The sequence below is a fragment of the Erithacus rubecula genome (assembly GCF_903797595.1).
Source record: "Erithacus rubecula genome assembly, chromosome: 8".
In the NCBI taxonomy this organism is placed as follows: Eukaryota; Metazoa; Chordata; class Aves; order Passeriformes; family Muscicapidae; genus Erithacus; species Erithacus rubecula.
In genome coordinates, this window is record NC_136659.1 from 32,477,896 (window position 1) to 32,496,055 (window position 18,160).

General features: G+C 36.1%; 1 protein-coding gene across 1 annotated transcript in view; it reads right to left on the reverse strand.

Annotated features, from left to right (window-relative positions):
* LRP1B (LDL receptor related protein 1B) overlaps positions 1-18,160 on the reverse strand; it is a 608,586-nt gene that overhangs the window by 104,738 nt on the left and 485,688 nt on the right. The window contains exons 44-54 of the mRNA XM_079310839.1: positions 15,542-15,734; positions 14,990-15,115; positions 12,852-12,980; positions 11,368-11,487; positions 10,359-10,472; positions 10,027-10,176; positions 7,415-7,537; positions 5,730-5,849; positions 3,746-3,874; positions 2,776-2,898; positions 66-206 (exon numbers count right to left, since the gene is read on the reverse strand). Of these exons, the coding sequence (XP_079166965.1) occupies positions 66-206; positions 2,776-2,898; positions 3,746-3,874; positions 5,730-5,849; positions 7,415-7,537; positions 10,027-10,176; positions 10,359-10,472; positions 11,368-11,487; positions 12,852-12,980; positions 14,990-15,115; positions 15,542-15,734 (1,468 nt within the window). The remainder of the gene's footprint in view (positions 1-65; positions 207-2,775; positions 2,899-3,745; positions 3,875-5,729; positions 5,850-7,414; positions 7,538-10,026; positions 10,177-10,358; positions 10,473-11,367; positions 11,488-12,851; positions 12,981-14,989; positions 15,116-15,541; positions 15,735-18,160) is intronic.

Genomic DNA, 18,160 nt, shown 5'->3' on the forward strand with positions numbered 1-18,160 from the left:
AACCCTAAACCATCGCTCTCAAAAGAGAAAGGTCACACGTGTTCTTCAAAAAATTACACCCAAACCTGAAGTTTTGCACTTGGTGTTGATGGGTGCTTCATCAGAGTGGTCAGGGCAGTCGAAATCCCCATCACACTGCCACTGGGAATTCAGCAGGCACCGTCCATCAGCACAGGTGAACTCGCCGGGACGGCAGCGGCGATACCCTACAAAAACAGCAACCAACCTCCTCATGCCTGCTCTCACAGCTGCAGCAGACAGTCCTGCAACAGACAATCCTGCACAGTTGAGGCAACACAAAGAAAATTATTTTTTTGCTCCATTTAAAGATGCACAGTGTTGTGATCGTACACGAGTGGCTACCAGCAAAGAGAGAAATCAAAAATTCTCTTATGCAGCATCATAAAGTCATGATATGATACACACAGATGTGAAAGATATTCATGCAGCTCTCAATCATAAATGTATTTTCTTCTTGGTGTTATTTAATTTATTCCTGTTATTACAAATATTATTACAAATATTTTTGCGGTGTGCTTATGGTTGTATGTCTTTCCTTTAAAACATGCCAAGCCTCAAATAATTTTGACCATAATAAACACACATTTTCTAAGAGGGTCACAAAATCAAAACTTACAGAATGGATACATTTTCAAATTAAAGGAGGATTTATAGCAACAACAATGACAACAAATATATATATATATATATAATGAAGTAAATAAACCACAAACACACATTTGCTTTTTATCACACAGTGGCTTAACTGAAAATTGTAAAACTGACAAAGCAGTAGAAACACTTAGAAAAGTCATCACAATTATAGGTTAGGGTTTTTTTCCTGTTCAGTTTTAAGGAATTAGTTATTAGGATTTCATTAAAAAGATAGGCTTATACAATTGACTCAAAACTCACATCAAAAATATTTAAGAAATAGAATGATTGCAAACTTTAAAAAAAAAATTAGTTTGCTTCAATCACCAATCCCATTTTTATATTATTTCTGAATAGTACTCTACAAGAAAAACAACAAGAGAAGAAACCTTTCAATTATGCAAATAGATAAAAGAAAACCAACTACATTAAAACAAAGCCTAAATTTTTTAAATGTATTCAATTAGTTCAGCATTTAGGACTATATTTCAAACCAAATTTCATGTCAGGTCAGTAGACTGGTGGCTGAAGAGTGCCTGGGTTATTTTGGCTCTCAGGATGGAAAAGGTTTAGCTCTACAATCCAGCAGAGCTATGAGCAGGTTCCATAGTTGGCAGTCAAATCAGAAACCACAAGTTTAAAATCCTGGGGAATTGCATGGTTTAATTTTAAATACCAACAACACCTTGGAAAATGTGTTTTGGAATTTGACTCCTACTCTTTCCAAGTAGTTCCCATGAAAGAATGAAACCCTTTCCTAAAATTGCAGGATAACAGGTTTACCACACCAGCCACACACTAAGGAGTGTATTTGATTACCAGTGAGCAGAAAATTGCATTGAAGCAGCACAGCACAAACACTGCTGCAGATTTCAGTTTCCCCAGCAGAAATTAAATACAGCCAGTGCCTGAAGGCAGGTCCATACTAAATTGGATTAGGAATTTGTACATCTCCTGCTCCTTCTGCTGTTCCCTCTTTCTGTCTTTTTCCAAAAGTCTGACAAAATAACACTATATATTTCTAAGTATTTTAAGGGGCATGTATAGTTTTAGTATGTGTGTGTATATAATGGTATAGAAAATAAATTAAATACACCAGCAAGAAATTATAAGCATGAGGAAAAAAAAGGCAATTTCCAAAGTTTGTGACTGTTCAGTTCTAAGTAGTTATTGAAATTCTGAAGACTGGACTGGGGCAGGAGGTGCACACAACTTCTCTCTGTGTCTCTGTGCTCAGAACTTTTTGGGACTAATTCAAAAATGGTGCTTGAAAACCCTTAAGTTCTATAAATTTTGCAGCTGTGATTTGACCACAGTGCTGTAGCTAATGATACTGAATGTGTAATTCACTGATTTCCCATTAATTATCTGTCATTAATAAATCAATAAGCACACTTTTTTCTCAAAATCTTTGGGTGCCTGCTCACATAATTTATGCACAGACCCCCTTCAGGTGGTGTCCACAATAAATACATCTATAATATACAGATATTTTCTAGTTATTTTCTGTTGTGGTTCTCATTTCTGAGCAAATTTAGGAGAAAATAACCAATACAGATTGTAACACAAAATCAGGTGTAATAATCAACAATTTGTCATTTTGAAGTGAATGTTCACTCTGTATTGTCTATAAATATTGATATAGATTAATTTTTCTGAATATGGCCCAGATACATTGAACAGATACTCAGAACATATAAGAATGGTGAAAATTAAACATTCACATATGGTTATAATTGATAAAATTTAAATGTGGTGATAATCACGACATATGTGTTTGATTACTTGATAGAATAAAAAAAACTACATATAGAAACAAAGAAAAATATTTAATAAAGATATACTTAGTAAATGAGAAATTCTAGAACATATTTTAAAAATTCTCTTAAATGTTATAAGGAATTAACTGTAAGATACTATGGGAAATAATTTGTCACCATAGCCCCAGATCCAAGTTAATTCCAAGCTGTATTAATTAATGCATAATTTAAAAGTGAGAATTAAGACAATTTAAAAACTGAAGAGCTTTCTTTTACAATAGTAGAGTACCAGACCCTAAAGAATGCCTTACAGTTAGCAGTGTGCAATTGCTCTATTTACTCTATTTTTTGTTATACTTGCCACATTCCAGGGATTCATCTGATCCATCTCCACAGTCGTCATCATGGTCACAAACAAATTGTTTGGGGATGCAGACTTTGTTATGGCACATGAAAGCATTTTCATCACAAGTGTTATTGGGAGCTAAGGAAAATACAGCACATAAAAAAAAAAAAAAATAGAAAGAAAGAAATTGAGAATAATCAGATAAACAGCCGATTTTCTTACACAAAGATGAAATGAGAAGTGAATTTGAGTGCATTCAATGGAAATAAGCCATAATTTTTAGTCAGATAAAAAGCATCACACAATTCAATACCAGAAAATGCTACTCATCACAAAGAAAGCTACAGGAGTAAAGATAGCAAAAGTGTTCTGTAATCCAAGACAGAAAAGCTTCAGAAGTCAATGTTGTCTATGACTAAACTAAGGTCTGGCTCTGAAGAAAAGAATATTTGGGAAGAAGAGACGTCCTTATATCGGTCTGCTCCTGAATAAATGCTCTTTGAACTCTAGAAATGCTCAAATTATATAGAATATATTTATATATCATTTTAATATAAGAATAAAAAAAATTCTTTCAATGAAACTTTTACTGAACTCCTGACACTAATAATGGAAACGTGTCTCTGGAAACCTGGAAGCAACATTTTATAGGGCAAGAGATGTCAGGATCTGAACATTTAGCTGGAATAAACTGAAGATAGAACTTGCATCTCCCTTCTTGATGTATAACTCTCCCGACACGAGCAGCAGCATTTTCTTCAGGAAGAACAATAAAACTACAGAATCACTAATGTGCTGATTTTCACCAGCAAAATTTTATAACGCCCGTGACGTGCCGCACATCCTGAGGATGTGGTGCCCCAGTTAAACCGTGAAGGATCCTGCTCCGTGTGCTCACAAGGACCAGCAATCTTCAGCAGCAGAGTGGGGATGGGATGAGCAGGATCAGGATGGAGAGAAGGAGTTTGTGGAGGGGCAGCCGTACCGCAGCCCGCCGTGGAGAGCTCGTCGCTGCCGTCGGGACAGTCGCGCTCGCCGTCGCACAGCCAGTGCTGGGGCACGCAGGCGTGGGAGCCCAGGCAGCTGAAGGTGTCTGCAGCACAGGTCACCGAGCCTGGGAAGACATGGCAGGGGAGCCCTCAGCCCTTATCCCCACTGGAACATCCTAACCCATGGTTTCGTGGTCATTGGTGATGGTTAAAGGGGGTTATTTGAAAATTTCATTCTGCGCGCTATGATAAACCTACTGGCTAGGGTTGTTTTACAAGTACTGACCATCTGTTTCTTCCATTCTTTACATTTATTCAGCCTCTTAAATTTCCCCCACTTCATGAAAACTATCCCTCAGAATAATCTTTCAGAAAAGTTTCAAACCACTTTGGCTGCACATTTGGATTGACTGTAGAAAGGAACTGATCTTGCAAACTGCATAATCTCTTCATCACCAAAATTTATGCCAGGAAGCCAAAGGCACTCCAAACTTTTGGTAATCAGTCTCACAGAAACAATGTGTACCAAGTACAACAGTGGTGGGAGTAAAAAATATCTAACAGTTCTGATCCAACTGACTCAACATATTATTTACCTGACTTTTTTCTTTTTTTGCTACTTTTAAGGTAATATTTTACCCTAGGGTTAAACTTCCTCCATTTGGAAGTAAATTTTTGTGCAACCCATGACTTAATGCATCCTCTTAGATAAGTTAAATATACTTTACTAATAAAGAGCCAGTGCATTTTCTACTAGTTTTAATTAGAATTCAATAAAATATTAAAATATTTTTTAAAATTATTTTGTATCTTATTCAAAACAGGAAACGTTTGCTTATTTACACTTATTTACCATATTTTGTTATTTCTGGAATTGAAGTTCATGTAAAAAAATTACTGATTTTTTTAAGACTGAAAAATTTGAAGTAATTTTGATCTCTTTTCTCATTGCAATTCAGATCCAGCTACTGTTCCTAAGAAGAAATACAGCCTTAACTCTCCCTTCTTCATACCCAGTGCAGATTTTTCCCTCTTTGAGAGAAGTGTCCTAAATAATTAATATTTTACTATATTAGAATAGTATAAGTTCTATCTCCATCCTTTTAATTTGCTGGAATTTCTACATCTTTGATTAAAAAACTACTGTAACAAAACAGATTTTTTTTCTCTGTCTACCTAACACTTCCAGTTATCAACAATATTTTTACTGTGATAACACATTGGAAACACAGAATAAATATTCTTTGTTTACTTTAAGTAAAAGGATTTTTGAAAAGGAACCTATCTTTAATTAATATTGTTTGTTGTTCTTGCATCTTCAACATTCTTACATTCTTCCATTTTGCTTTCACACAGCTTTTAAAAAAATTCTACCTTTTCTATTTCCCACAGGAGCATAACTTTGAGAGTTAAGAGCTGAAATTTTAAAAAGAAACTTAAAATAGAGAGAATGAGGGGACTGATGTATAAATATCACTAAATTGTGACAGCGTGACTTGACACAATGTGATTTTCTTTGGAAAAGAATTCACTAACATATTTCCAATCCATTGAGCCCTGGAATGAAAACAAAACTTTCAATTCCTTATGCACCTTGAAGGGTTTGGGAGGAATATTATGCAATATATGCTTATGGTATAGAAAATGTTAGAGGGAATAGAAAAAAAGAGCTAGGGAAAAAAAAAATAGAAAAATATGATAAGTTTACAGTCTTTGAGAGCCTGGCATTCAAATGTAAAACTCAAACAGGGGTTTTAGCTCAAGGACAGGAACTGGAGAACAGGCTGGCTGCCCTTTAACCCATCTGCTTTGCCATTCACAATTCTACAGAAAGAATTACTCAAATAAAATAAAAGGGACCTGTCTGCTGGTGGGAGGGGGCTGAGGGAGGAGATCCCTCCCAGCCTTTGTGCCCTTGCTCCCTTGCCGGGCTCCCCTCCGCGGGCACGGCCGGGTGGGAGCTGAGCCGGCCCCACTCACCGCAGACGGCGTCGCTCTCGTCCAGACCATCGCCGCAGTCGTCCTCCCCATCACAGGCCCACTGCCTGGAGATGCACTTGTTGGCAGAGCAGGCAAACTGATTCCATGAGCAGGAGGAATCTGGGGATGACACCAGCCCCTGCATTTGTCAGGTTCACAGCATCACTGCATTCCCCGTTTCTAACGCAGTTTAGGATTTTGTGCACTGCTCCGCCCAGTTTCCATGTATTAAAACACTACAAATCTTGTTATTAAAACACTCCAATCTTCTTATTAAGCATGCTATGTTTGTTTCAGAGTCTGCATTCACCAACACATTTTTAAAAATAAACAGTGAAACATTCCAAATATTTTCCAATATTTTGTAAGTGGGATGCGGATAAACACTTTTAAAAAACTGAAGGCTGGTTTGCATATTTAACAGATTCTACAAATACACTGAACAGCTTTACTTGGATAGAAGGACAGAGAGGGCCTCCCTTCAAGTATTTCAGAAGTTAACTCCATCATTAAAAGATTTCTCACTAGAAAAATTGCTGTGTGTTTGCTTTATCCCATTCACACTTTTCTATACATTGAAAATAAGAGCTTCAACATTTCAAAATCAGACTGCAAAGATCTCCTAAATCAATGCTATTCATTTCTGAAAAATTCAGGCCTTCCATTTTTTCCTGGCTTGATTCTTTAAGAATAAAGTTTCTTTTGTTGCAACTCAACACAAAATTATAATATTAACATTAAAAAGAATTTCAGGTAATGAAATCTGAATTTAGAGCATTGTAACAGATATCTCAAAATGGGTAAGAGCAATCAATGGGGAAAGAAGCACTGACTTAATCCCCTCCCTTCTGCCCACACAAATCAGCTAATTCAGTTTACAGTGTTGTACACAAGTGCATAACACCTGGAAATGTAAACACCAAGTTATGCTTGAAAAATGTAGCCAACAGAAAAGATTCTGATTGTCACAGTGAACTTCCTAATTTCAAAGTTATAAGAAATATACAATGTAACCTGCAAACCAAACTTGGACCCATGTTAGTGGGAACTGGGTCATGAAGAGAGTAATATAAAATGTTCAGTCTTGGTAAGAAGGAAAAAAAAAAAAATAACTGAACTGAAAAAAACCCCAAAATTTCAAATTTAAATTTAATTTAAATGGAGAATAGAAAAATTTGACACTGCTTTCTGGTACAATTTCATTAGAAAAATAATCCATTCAGGTAATCCATATAAATTGAAAAGACAAGCTCATGCTGTATTTTATTTACATCACTTTTTAAATTAATTTTAAGAATTATATCTGTATGGCCTCTGATACAAAGCAATATCTACTTTGAGGTTTGGGTATTTCCTGTTGGGCTCCAGATACTGATTCAAGTTGATTATATCTGTAAAACTCTTCTAATGAGGAGTTGACAAGAATTAGTAGAATTGTTAAATATTAAAGCAATAGAAAACTCTGTATATAAATATATACTTAATAGAGAAAAAACATAAATTAAAGGGCTTTTATTCTGGCATGAAACAGAATTTAAGCTATTGACAGTATGAAGTATTGGAGGTGAATCCGAAAAAACAGCATTAAAGACCTTTTTATATAATCTCTGAGCTGTAAATGCACACTACTTTGTTTCCAAAGTGCATTAGTGACTAGAGAAATACAAATAAGACAAAATGCTCACCACAGTGCAATTCATCTACTCCATCCTCACAGTCTTTCTGCCCATCACAAAGCCAGGTGGTCAGAATACATCTTCCACTAGGACAACCAAAATAATTTTCTTCACATGTGGGTTTGTTTTGAACTGTGATAAAATAAAGAATGTAATGTAAAATGGTCTCTACTAGTATGATTAGGAGCCTAATACATTTCTGCTAATTCCTGAATACTGATGAACAAAGTGTTTATGTCTAAAAATGGGGAAAAAAAATTGTGTTCATAAGAAAGAAAGTGATAGCTAAGCAGGTTAGGGAAATAGTTATTCTTAATTTTTTGGAATACAATCAGAGCACAGCTTCCAACTAAATCAAGAGGTCTAGAGAGGAAAGTAGTTCAGTTTACAGGTTTTGAGGTCAGGCAGGTCAGCATTGCTTGTTGTTTTGCACCAGCTGAACAAATTGCCCTTCTGATCTTTCTCCTGTCATTTACAAGATAATCTAATTGTGGTAATATTTTGGTCACTGGGAGAAGCTGCAAATCTCATGCACTGACTAACAGGAGCTACACCAGTGATGGTGGTGCCAGAGGTTTAGACTTGGTCAGAAATTAAAAGGTTCTCCCTTGTCTTTTTATGTTGCTGAGTCAGAAAGTATTTTAAAATTTGAATTTTATGAAAGCTTAGAAACCAGGTGTGAGGAAATAAAACATGCCACATGTGGAGTTCCATGATGAAAGCACAAATACTAGTCTAATAACAGCTTATTTTTGAAATTTTAAGTAAGATCCAGGATAGAGTTCCAAGCGCTGCAGACCACTGAAATTCTCTGACATGGTTTTCATTATTCCCTCAGTGAAGTGTTTTTTTTTTTTTTTTTTCAGCCTCCTCTCTTTTAAAAGAAAAGGTAAAGTAAATATTTATGGCTTCTACAGCTCTATGAATGCAAAAGGAAAAAAAAGCAACAACAACAAAAAAAACAAACAAAAAGCCAGGAAGAAGTGGGGCATCTGTGATGACTTGGTAGATATTAAAAATTCCCTCAGTAACCCCTCCATGAGTATTTTGCTGCAATTGTCTGTAAGAACAATGACACTCAACCAAACTGCTAATGGGAATTGCAATATTCATAACAGAAACAACACTCAAAAACTTAATGTGCCAGAGCTGGTCAGTTTTGAATGAAATGGCAAAGGAAATCACATGTAGGTTGAGTGGGAATGGTATTGCTTCCAAGTAAAGGGAGGAATGATCCAGACAATTAGTCACACATTAAAATGATGGAACATTTTGGCACACATTTGGAATTCAGAGAGAAGTAATATAAATAAATGGACAATGGAATAAAATGCACATTAGTGTACTTATGCAACATTAGTTTACAGAAGCTGTAGCACACTGCTCTCAACATTTTCTTTGGTATGGAAAAAAAACCCTTTCTTTGTCTAAAAATACAGCAAATTAAGGTATTTTGAGCTTAATGAAGTGTTATATACAATAAATTCTACATAATTAAGAGATGATCTGGAGAATGAAGAGATTAGAATAAAAACTCTAACTTAATATGCATCTATTTTATAAAACTGATGGAGGTTCTTAATGTCAGGTTGGCTGACAGCACTGGTGAAGCCCCAGGTTCCTCTGGATCCTGGTAATTTTTTTGTCAATAAATTTGGCACAATGTATATGAGAATTCTAATAGAACCTTCTGGTGGCACAACAGGATCATCACACAGAAAAAGAGAGTATTAAATGGAAAGAATCAGATTATGTCCACCACTATAAAAAATTTGATGGCATTGAACAACATAAAATTAGAAATTTTAATTTTATAAACAAATAAAATGTATTGTTTAGTAAATATTTTATTTAATGCTAGTTCTTAGAGGAAACAGAGTTACTGGTCAACAGGAGGTTAATTTATCTCTAGAATGCATAAATTATAAAACAAATAAAAATGTTTTCATTTTGTACTTAATATTCTCAAACTCAAATGAGGGATTCTGGATAAAAATGGGGCAAACACATAAATGCCCTCCTTCCTTAAGTAAGAATTGAATATTGTGAATAATTCATTGGTTAACATTAGATATAATCTCAGTCCTGTGTCTCAGGCTCAAGTTGCTGTGATCCCTTTCTCCTGGCTGAAGACCAGAACTATCACAAAAGCAATAATCCTGGATTCTACCCTGACAGCCTATTCCAAGGACCTTCACCAAATAAAAGAGAAAGTAAAACAAGTCAGCAGGAAAAGAAATACCACCCACTAAAGCAGTAGCTAATAAAAGTTCCTGAGTGATTATGCTGATGCTTGATGAGCTTGACATTTTCATGACTCGTGTTTTACTTAAATAAAAATGACAAATGACAGGCCTAACCTGGAGGAAATAGAAAGCTAGACATTACAGCTTGCTTCAGAAAAAAAAAATCCATATTCATTTGCAATAATTTGTATAATCCCAGGAAACACAAAATAAAGGTGAATAAACTGCTTTCAGCACTGTAATAATCTCAGTGTTAAATAAACCAGTATTGCAACACAATGAGAAACATTCTCCCTCCCCAAATAGAACTTCTTTTCTTTCTTTAAAGTGCAAATTAATGTTTTTGCTTTTTTTTTTTTTCTTTTTCACAGTTACCTGGGCATTTTAGTTCATCTGTATAATCTCCACAGTCATTAGATCCATCACAAATCCATTCCGGCAGTATACAGAGGGAAGTGGAATTACAGCTGATAAATCCTGAAGATTTTATGCCCAGTTTATAGAAGTAAGCACAGTCTGTATTATCTGGAAAGAGACAGAAAATCAACACTCAGCCAACAGGCACTGAGAGCCTCACAGTTTAATTTCCACGTTGGGCTCGAGGAGCCCACGCGGGTGCTGGAATCCCAAGCAGCAAGGCCCAGGAATTAACTGCTACATAACAAGGAACAATCAGCTGCTGGGAGGGGGCACAAACACAAACTCACTGCAGCTCTTCTCATCCGAGGCGTCGGCACAGTCGATGATCTGGTTGCACTGTGCTGATTTCCCCACGCACGCCCCGTCTGCGCAGCGGAACTCGGCCGGCGCGCACGCCGCGTCTGGGACACACGGTCATACAGCATGTGAATGTGTGTGCTCAACACGCTCTTCACATCATGCACCCTATATGCTGCTAATTTTTTAATTTATTTTTTGAAGCCTGAAAGTGTTTCCAGGTAATTCAATTAGTTTTGAGATAATCAAGATTTGATGGAGGAAGAAACAATTTCAGGATAGTCCATTAATCTCTCAGATTTATTTCTTGCAAAACCAGCTTGGGGTTCTTGCCTATATGTTTATCCCGCTACTTATATTTAGGTAAATGATTAAAAATAATTTGGTGCCTTCAAAAAATGCTTATTACTACAGCAATAAAGATTTTAGTTATAAACCTTGTAGAATAATATCCCCACCAACCTTTCTGAATTGTAACTAAGGGTTTGTGTGGTCTGCTTGCAGGTCTTTGTGCATTGGCTAATGCACGGATATAAATATTCATGTTAAAAGACATAAATCAAAAAACAATTCTGATGTGAAGAGGAGAATAATTCTAGTAAGCTTTGCAAAGGACACAGACATTGCCATGCATCTGAGAAGCAGAGAAATAGAACATTTGCTGCTTCAAAGAAGCACATGCAGAGAAGAAATCACCCATCTTTCAGCCTGTCTGCAGTAAGTTACTCTCTTTACTTCACAGAAGAAACAGCACCTCTATTTTATATTTTATACATATAAAACATAAAATATTATATGTATAATGCATATGTATATTTCATATTTCATAGCCAAAACCACTCTCCTTCTAGGACACTGTAGGTACAAACCGAAATCAGCCTTTACATCAATCCCACCATACAATTAAACCACCCATTATTTTCCAGCTACTCCTATTTGCATAATGAGTATTTACACAGCAATATTCCGAAATCACCTCGGAAATAAAGTGCCATTTACCTTTGCAGTCAAATTCATCAGAGCTGTCACCACAGTCGTTGGCACCATCACAGACTTTGTGGCTGGGAACGCAGCGGCGGTTGGAGCACGGCTTGAAGCCCCTCCGACAGCCCCTGTTCTCTGGGAAGTTAAATTCAACACCATGATTGGATTGACACCTCCTGGAAACAGCCTCGTGCTCAAGCCAAACAAACGGTCCAGAAAAATATTTTAATTGATGATGTATTCCAGGCTACAGGGAACAAAACCCTTCAAAAACTGTTCATCTATTATGCAGCATAACTTGGATGGATATAGGGATGAAGAGCAATAAATGAAAGCATGATGAGAAAGAACGACCAAAAAAGAGAAGAAGGGAGGCCTAATCCCCAGTTTTCATTATCTTGTGGTACAAAATGACCATTTACTTTAAATGCATTCGTTTTGACACACTTTTGTGGGGAGAATGTTTGCATGTGGTATCACATCAAACAAAGCACACTACATTTCACCTAAACCAAAATAGGAATAAATGGAGAATAAAATAAAAACTATTATCAGAGAGGTTTCTGGATTTCTGAGCACCGATACCAACAGTGTTCTGCTCAAGAACACTACTGAAAAATGTATGAATTTAAATGTAATGATATGTTTGAAAATTCAGAACTGATTTACTAAAGCCCTAATTATTGCAGAAGTCACAGTACTAATGTTCACTGTATTAGTTAATCAACAAAATGAGTTCAGCATCCTGTTCTTTATCAGATTCAGAAAGCATCACCCTGTATATGACCTAGTGCATGAAAAGACCCCTGTTCTGTTTTTTTCCCAATGTGTACCAAAATATTTGGTTCAGTCCATTTAAATGAGGCAAAGCATTCATTGTCACACTAATAGAATGTCCATCATAAAATTATGTGGCAAATCCATGGAAAAACAAATTGTTGGTTCTCAGAATCACAGAATCATGGAATGGTTTTGAAGGCACCTTAAAAACCATCTCCTTCCATACCTGGCCACGGGCAGGGACACCTTCCATTATCCCAGGCTGCTCCAGGCCCTGTCCAACCTTGCCTGGAACACTTCCAGGGATGGGGCAGCCAGAGCTGCTCTGGGCAACAAATCTTTTATTTATAAACCTATTTATAAATTTAATAGCTAGCATTTATATATTTTACACTACTGTACAACAAGGTATCATCCATCTTCAAAAAAGCCGTTAGCCATGTTCTTCCTTATTTTTGTTTTAGAGAGAGAAATGTGAGAAGATTCAAGATGCTTATTATTAAATATGTCAGTTAATACATGAGGTTTGCAAGAAAAAAATATTTTCATCTAATTTTTTCCATGTCATGTCAAGGTTTTCTTAATGTGTGTTGGCATTTTGTTCCTGGGCATCTTGGCTGAGCAGTTGGTGCGAATAAGGAAAAGTCACAGAGAAAGCAATCTAACAGTGTATGACACCAAAATTACAAAAAGAAGGTGAAAGATCTGGAAATACCCACCACAGTAGAAAAGTTTCTCATCAGACTTGTCCTTACAGTGAGCAATGCCATCACAAGTCAGTTGATAATCAATGCATTCACCGTTCCCACATTCAAACTCTGAATAAATGTTGCATGTAGAATTTTTACCTAAAAATAAACCACATTAACACGTAATCTTTAAAAGCTTTCAAACTAGTGAAAATGAGGAAAAAATGCTGGCTGCATTTCAAATTAGACCTACATGAATTTTGAAAACCTGAGTACAAGACAGTAAAACAAATCATGACATCAGAACTTAAAAGCTTCCACAAAGAGAACCTGTAAAAAAAATAGATTGACAAATATCCATGAAGGAGCATGTAGTGAAACCATGCACAGGCACTTATTCTGATAAGAACTTTGGAATTACTGTGCTCAGCTTCCTTCTACTCAGCCATGCTTTCCCAACACCCAGCTTGAATGAATGACACAGCCCAATGCAGAAAATCTGCTGCTTCCATTTTACTTATTTCTTTTATTCACAAAAACCTTCCTCTTCTCATCTAGTGGATCTTATATCTATTATTTTAGAAGAGAACCAGGTGCACATTTCCAATTTTTACTCTTTTACTTTAAAAACTACATCACATCACAAAATGGACACTATAATTATAATGAACTTCATGACAGATCATACATCTCCTTTGTGAGCTTGGTTCTAACCAAAATATCAAAGTGGAGAGAAATGAGGAGCATTTAGGACAACTCAAGAAGAACAATGGGGAAATGATATCTAGTTGCTATGCTTCTTTCTTACTTCCATTATAATCACTTCAGCACAAATTCATGAAGAACTCATGTCTGCTAGGTGCAATAGCAAAGCCAGTATAAATTGAAAGCATTTCTTGATTTGATTGAAACATGAAGGAAAAGTGCTGAAAATATAGATTCTGGACAAGGTTAGATCTAGTCTGGAATATGATTTATTTAGTCCTTTACATTTGAATTGATGTATTTTTATCTCTCTCCCTCCCCCAATTTTCTAACATTGTAAGAACTTAGAGCTAATGGAGAGTAATTCTCAATTACATTTGTAATTCATCTAGTTCAGCATCTTAGACTGCAATCTTTAGGAAAAAATTGAAAAGAAAAAAAGTACATATAATCTGCCCTCAGTTACAGTCTAACTGGACACACTTGCAGAGATTGTTTCAAACTCCATCCTGCAGAAAGAAAGCATTTTAATGCCTCTCAAACAGTTTCTTTGGTGACAAGTAAGTAGTCAGAGTAGTCATTACCCATATCATCATCTCTCCCTCCTTGAATTTCACTGGAGCTTTGTCTCAAGACTCTTGACTGGCAGTAAGTTACACAGCCTAATTACACTGTGAAAGGACAGCTAATTCCTTTTCTCAGCTGGAATTGCTAACTTTCAGTTTTATTGAGTATCACTTTCAATTCTGTTAAGAAGAAAAAAACTTTTGATCACAAAGCTAAACTGAAGTCTGTCTTGTTTCCATCCTTTCTGTGCTACTCTACCCCATCATTTAATGTCTTTCTTCTTTTCTTTTCCTGATAGCTCAGATCAACATTTCCTGCAAACATTCTACAGAATCATTTAAAAGATTTAATCTTATTTCATGTCCTAGATGACAATTTAAACATGGTTTTGCCTATGAGAAATGGAAGAGTTGTGATGCATTTGGAAAATATAAATGCCATATAATTATATAAAATAAATTATTAGGCATGTGAATTCATCTGCTGAACCTCTCTCACTTCCACTGCCAATCACTGGTCTGACAACACAGAGAGATAGGTGAGAAAGTGCTTTAATTAAGGTTCAACTTCAGTAACTTATCCCACATAACCCTAGGGAAAGATACCTACAGATATTTCTATCTACCTCAGCAGTAATTGTGATAAATATGTAAAAATCCTATTATTAAGAAACAGAATCCCACTACCATAACAGAAATTTAAGGAGAGTATTAACACTTTTAAACCCCCCCAAAAGACTTACAAGACAAAAGAGTTAAAAGCCTGGTTTGTGCTGCATTGCAGATCGATTTTTACAGTATATAGAAGAAATAAAATTAATGGTTTGGGCCAACTGTCTTATGAAAGCCAAGTGCCTCACAGCACAGAAAAGCATCGTGTCAGCCACCATTACTTACTCACACATCTGTTATCATCTATCAGGACTCTGTCCCCTCTGCACGAGCAGTTCACTCGTCCGTCAGGCGTCAGAAGGCACAAATCGTGGCAGCCTCCATTCATTTGTGCACAGGGAGATAACTCACCTGAAAGACAAACGACAGGAGATGAACTCTATTTTATTAAATTTGCTTCAATGGCCAATGTCTTTGAGAGAGCAAAGATCCCCGTATCTCAGATTCACGGGCAATTGATTCGGGTTTTATCAGTCCGATGAGAATGTCAGCATCTGTCAGATGCTGGCATGCTAAAGATAAACAAACACCTGGAAAATAATAATTTTGAAGAGCTGCAACACTCAAAAGTGCTGAAATTTGACAGCAAAGTATTTAACACTATCCACTAAAATCAACACCCACAGCAGAAAATTCTGAATAATGCTTATTTACTTGGGAAAAGGTTAAACACCAACTTTTCTTAACAAAAACCATAAACTTTTAACTTGACTAAAAACTAAGTGAACCCCTTGAAATGAATGACACTGGCACTAAGAAAGCTGCTTTGTGTCTTACAGCTGTTGGTGTCGTTGGCCACAGCGATGATTCCCATCGGCTGGTGCGGGATGTCGGAGCGCAGAATTTTGGTGTCTCCTCCCGTGTATTTGCTGGAGCGCAGGATGGCTCTCCTGACTCCATCTGACCAGAAGATGTACTCATCATACACAGCCAGGCTGAGGAAGGTGCCTGGGCCAGACTTGACAATGACCTGAAATGCAAAAGTGCAGAAGAGAAACAGGAGAGGAAATGCTGTCGCTGAATGAGAAAATTCTGAAGCGCAAACTGCGACTCCCGTCACTTTTAGACAAAACACTTAATACTTTTATACCTGCAGCACCTGGGGAAATGAGATAACAGCACTTAAAATGTGTTAAAAGGATGCCACAGGCATCCAAATTTCAGAAAACCAGGCATCTGTTCCTTAATTAAAAAATCACAGTTTATCCAAATGTGCCTGTAAAAATACCTACTCAACACTTTACCTGCTTAGTAGTTCCAACAGAAGAGGGAAGAGGTTCTTTCAGCATGGCTGAAAGCCTAAAAATTCAGTCTTTAGGAACCAAAGTGAACTGAAGAGCTTTAGAACTGAAGAATGCTTACCACATCATCATATTAGCAATTTTAACCCTAGACGATAAATGTTTCATGCTTCCCAATTCAGGGAAAAAAAAAATCTCACTATAGTAATTATTAATTTAAAACCTAAAAGGAAAAAATTGAAGGTCAGTATATAGTAAAGTTTGAAAAAAAATTACTAGAAATACAATGAATTTCAACCCAATGCAAATCACAGCTCCCATAAGATATTTGCATATGTTCTTTCTTTCCATGTATCACAATTAGATTCCCCTTCCCAAAATTAAGTTTCACTTCTGAAGAAACTGACAAATTTTTACCAGTTTTTTAATTGAATGTTTAATTTTGGTTAAGGAGAATTACTGGAAGGGGGTTAATATTTCTTCATTAGGTAATGGAGATAAATGATACTCTTATTTTTTTAATTAAATTATATTCTAGGTTTCTCTGGGAAAAAAAAGCAAGTTCTGTATATTTTAAAAATGGCAACAGTTCTCACCCAGACTATTGGAAAAAAAATAAAAAATCCTGTATCTATGTGCATGGGGAAATTAGGATAAAACCAGAAAAAAATTATCTTTTAACATATCTACTTAGATCACCATGGTTTCCCATCTGCTTTGTGTGCTTTATCCTTTTTCCCAGAAGGAGTTTATAACAATGATGAGAATTCATGGAAATCTCCATGAATCAGCAACCTTATGGACCTGAGCCCTTTGTGCTTGCAAGGGGATGTTGTGTGACAACTCTAAAAAGTGCTGGGATGAGAACAGAGCAGTAATAGTCAATCACATACATAATTATTAAATAATTCATTGTGGGTGTCTCATGTAGGAAGTCTTTCTCTCAATATAAGGAATGCACCTAATAGGGAACCCAAATTTAATTTAGTGAAAAAAACCCCCCCCCCCCCCCATTTTGATACTATGCCTTGGAGACTAAGGAATGAGTCCAATTCTGCAGGATCCAATACCAAGGGATGCTCCAGGTTTGTGTTGTGCCAGTTCAGGGTATCTCAACAACCTGCTGACATAAATAATTCTAGTCCTGTGCACAGGAACATTCCTGTCCATGTTTAAATTTATTTATACAGACAGAATGTCAAAATTACTTACAATAATCAGATAATTATAACAAATTCTGCTTTACTATGCACATCATGTATTTCTGCATATTTTAAAGAGGGCTGGACAGCAATTAATTTTTTCCAGGAAAGATTTTTTCCCAGTGATAAATATCCCAAGAGGGCAACTTTTTCCTAATCAACATTTTTCCAGAACTAAAAGTATTAAAAGATAAATGGGAATATATTAATGGCAAAAGATTTCTTCTCTAATTGTGCACATTTCCAGTAAGACACTTTTCATAATACACTCTTAAAAGCCTGCACTATTCATATTCAGACATTTCAGGGAAAAAAAAAATCATGTATGTTTCTGAAAGATCTTTATGAAATCTGGCCATTCAGATTGTGCAGCCCATATTCTTCTCTGTGACTGTGAAACTGTCCCAGCTGGAAAGATTTTATTGTTATAACCAAGGCTAAAGCATTGCCCTTCTCAGGCTTCTGTGCTGGGGAGAACTGTCCTAATTTATCTCAGATTGTAAAAATAAAATGTAAATTCACTGCAGAACTGATCATTGCTGTTCAGCCTTGAGAGAGCTGAGATCCAAATACAGTGTCACAAAACCAAAGGTTTCTTCACTATTGCTCATTGTATTTCATTTCCTGCTCTCTGTATTATCCCACAGCCTTATGCAAGGACACTGGTTTTATTCAAGCAACCAAAATAAAGACTTCATATTTCTATCAGCTTTTTGGCACCTTTACAGCATTCTGAAATTCTAATTTGTATAATAACACTGAAAGTTTTGACAATTTTTTATTTCTAGTTTTTAAAGTCTAAATTAATACTAAAACTTGAAACAAGTAGAATTTTAAAACTTTAAGGAATCATTAAAAGACATGCTTACCATCCCTTCCACCTGCAAGAGCAGAAGTCAGACACATCCAAGAGTACAGCCCATGTTTTAATACTAAATTATACCAAAGTTCAG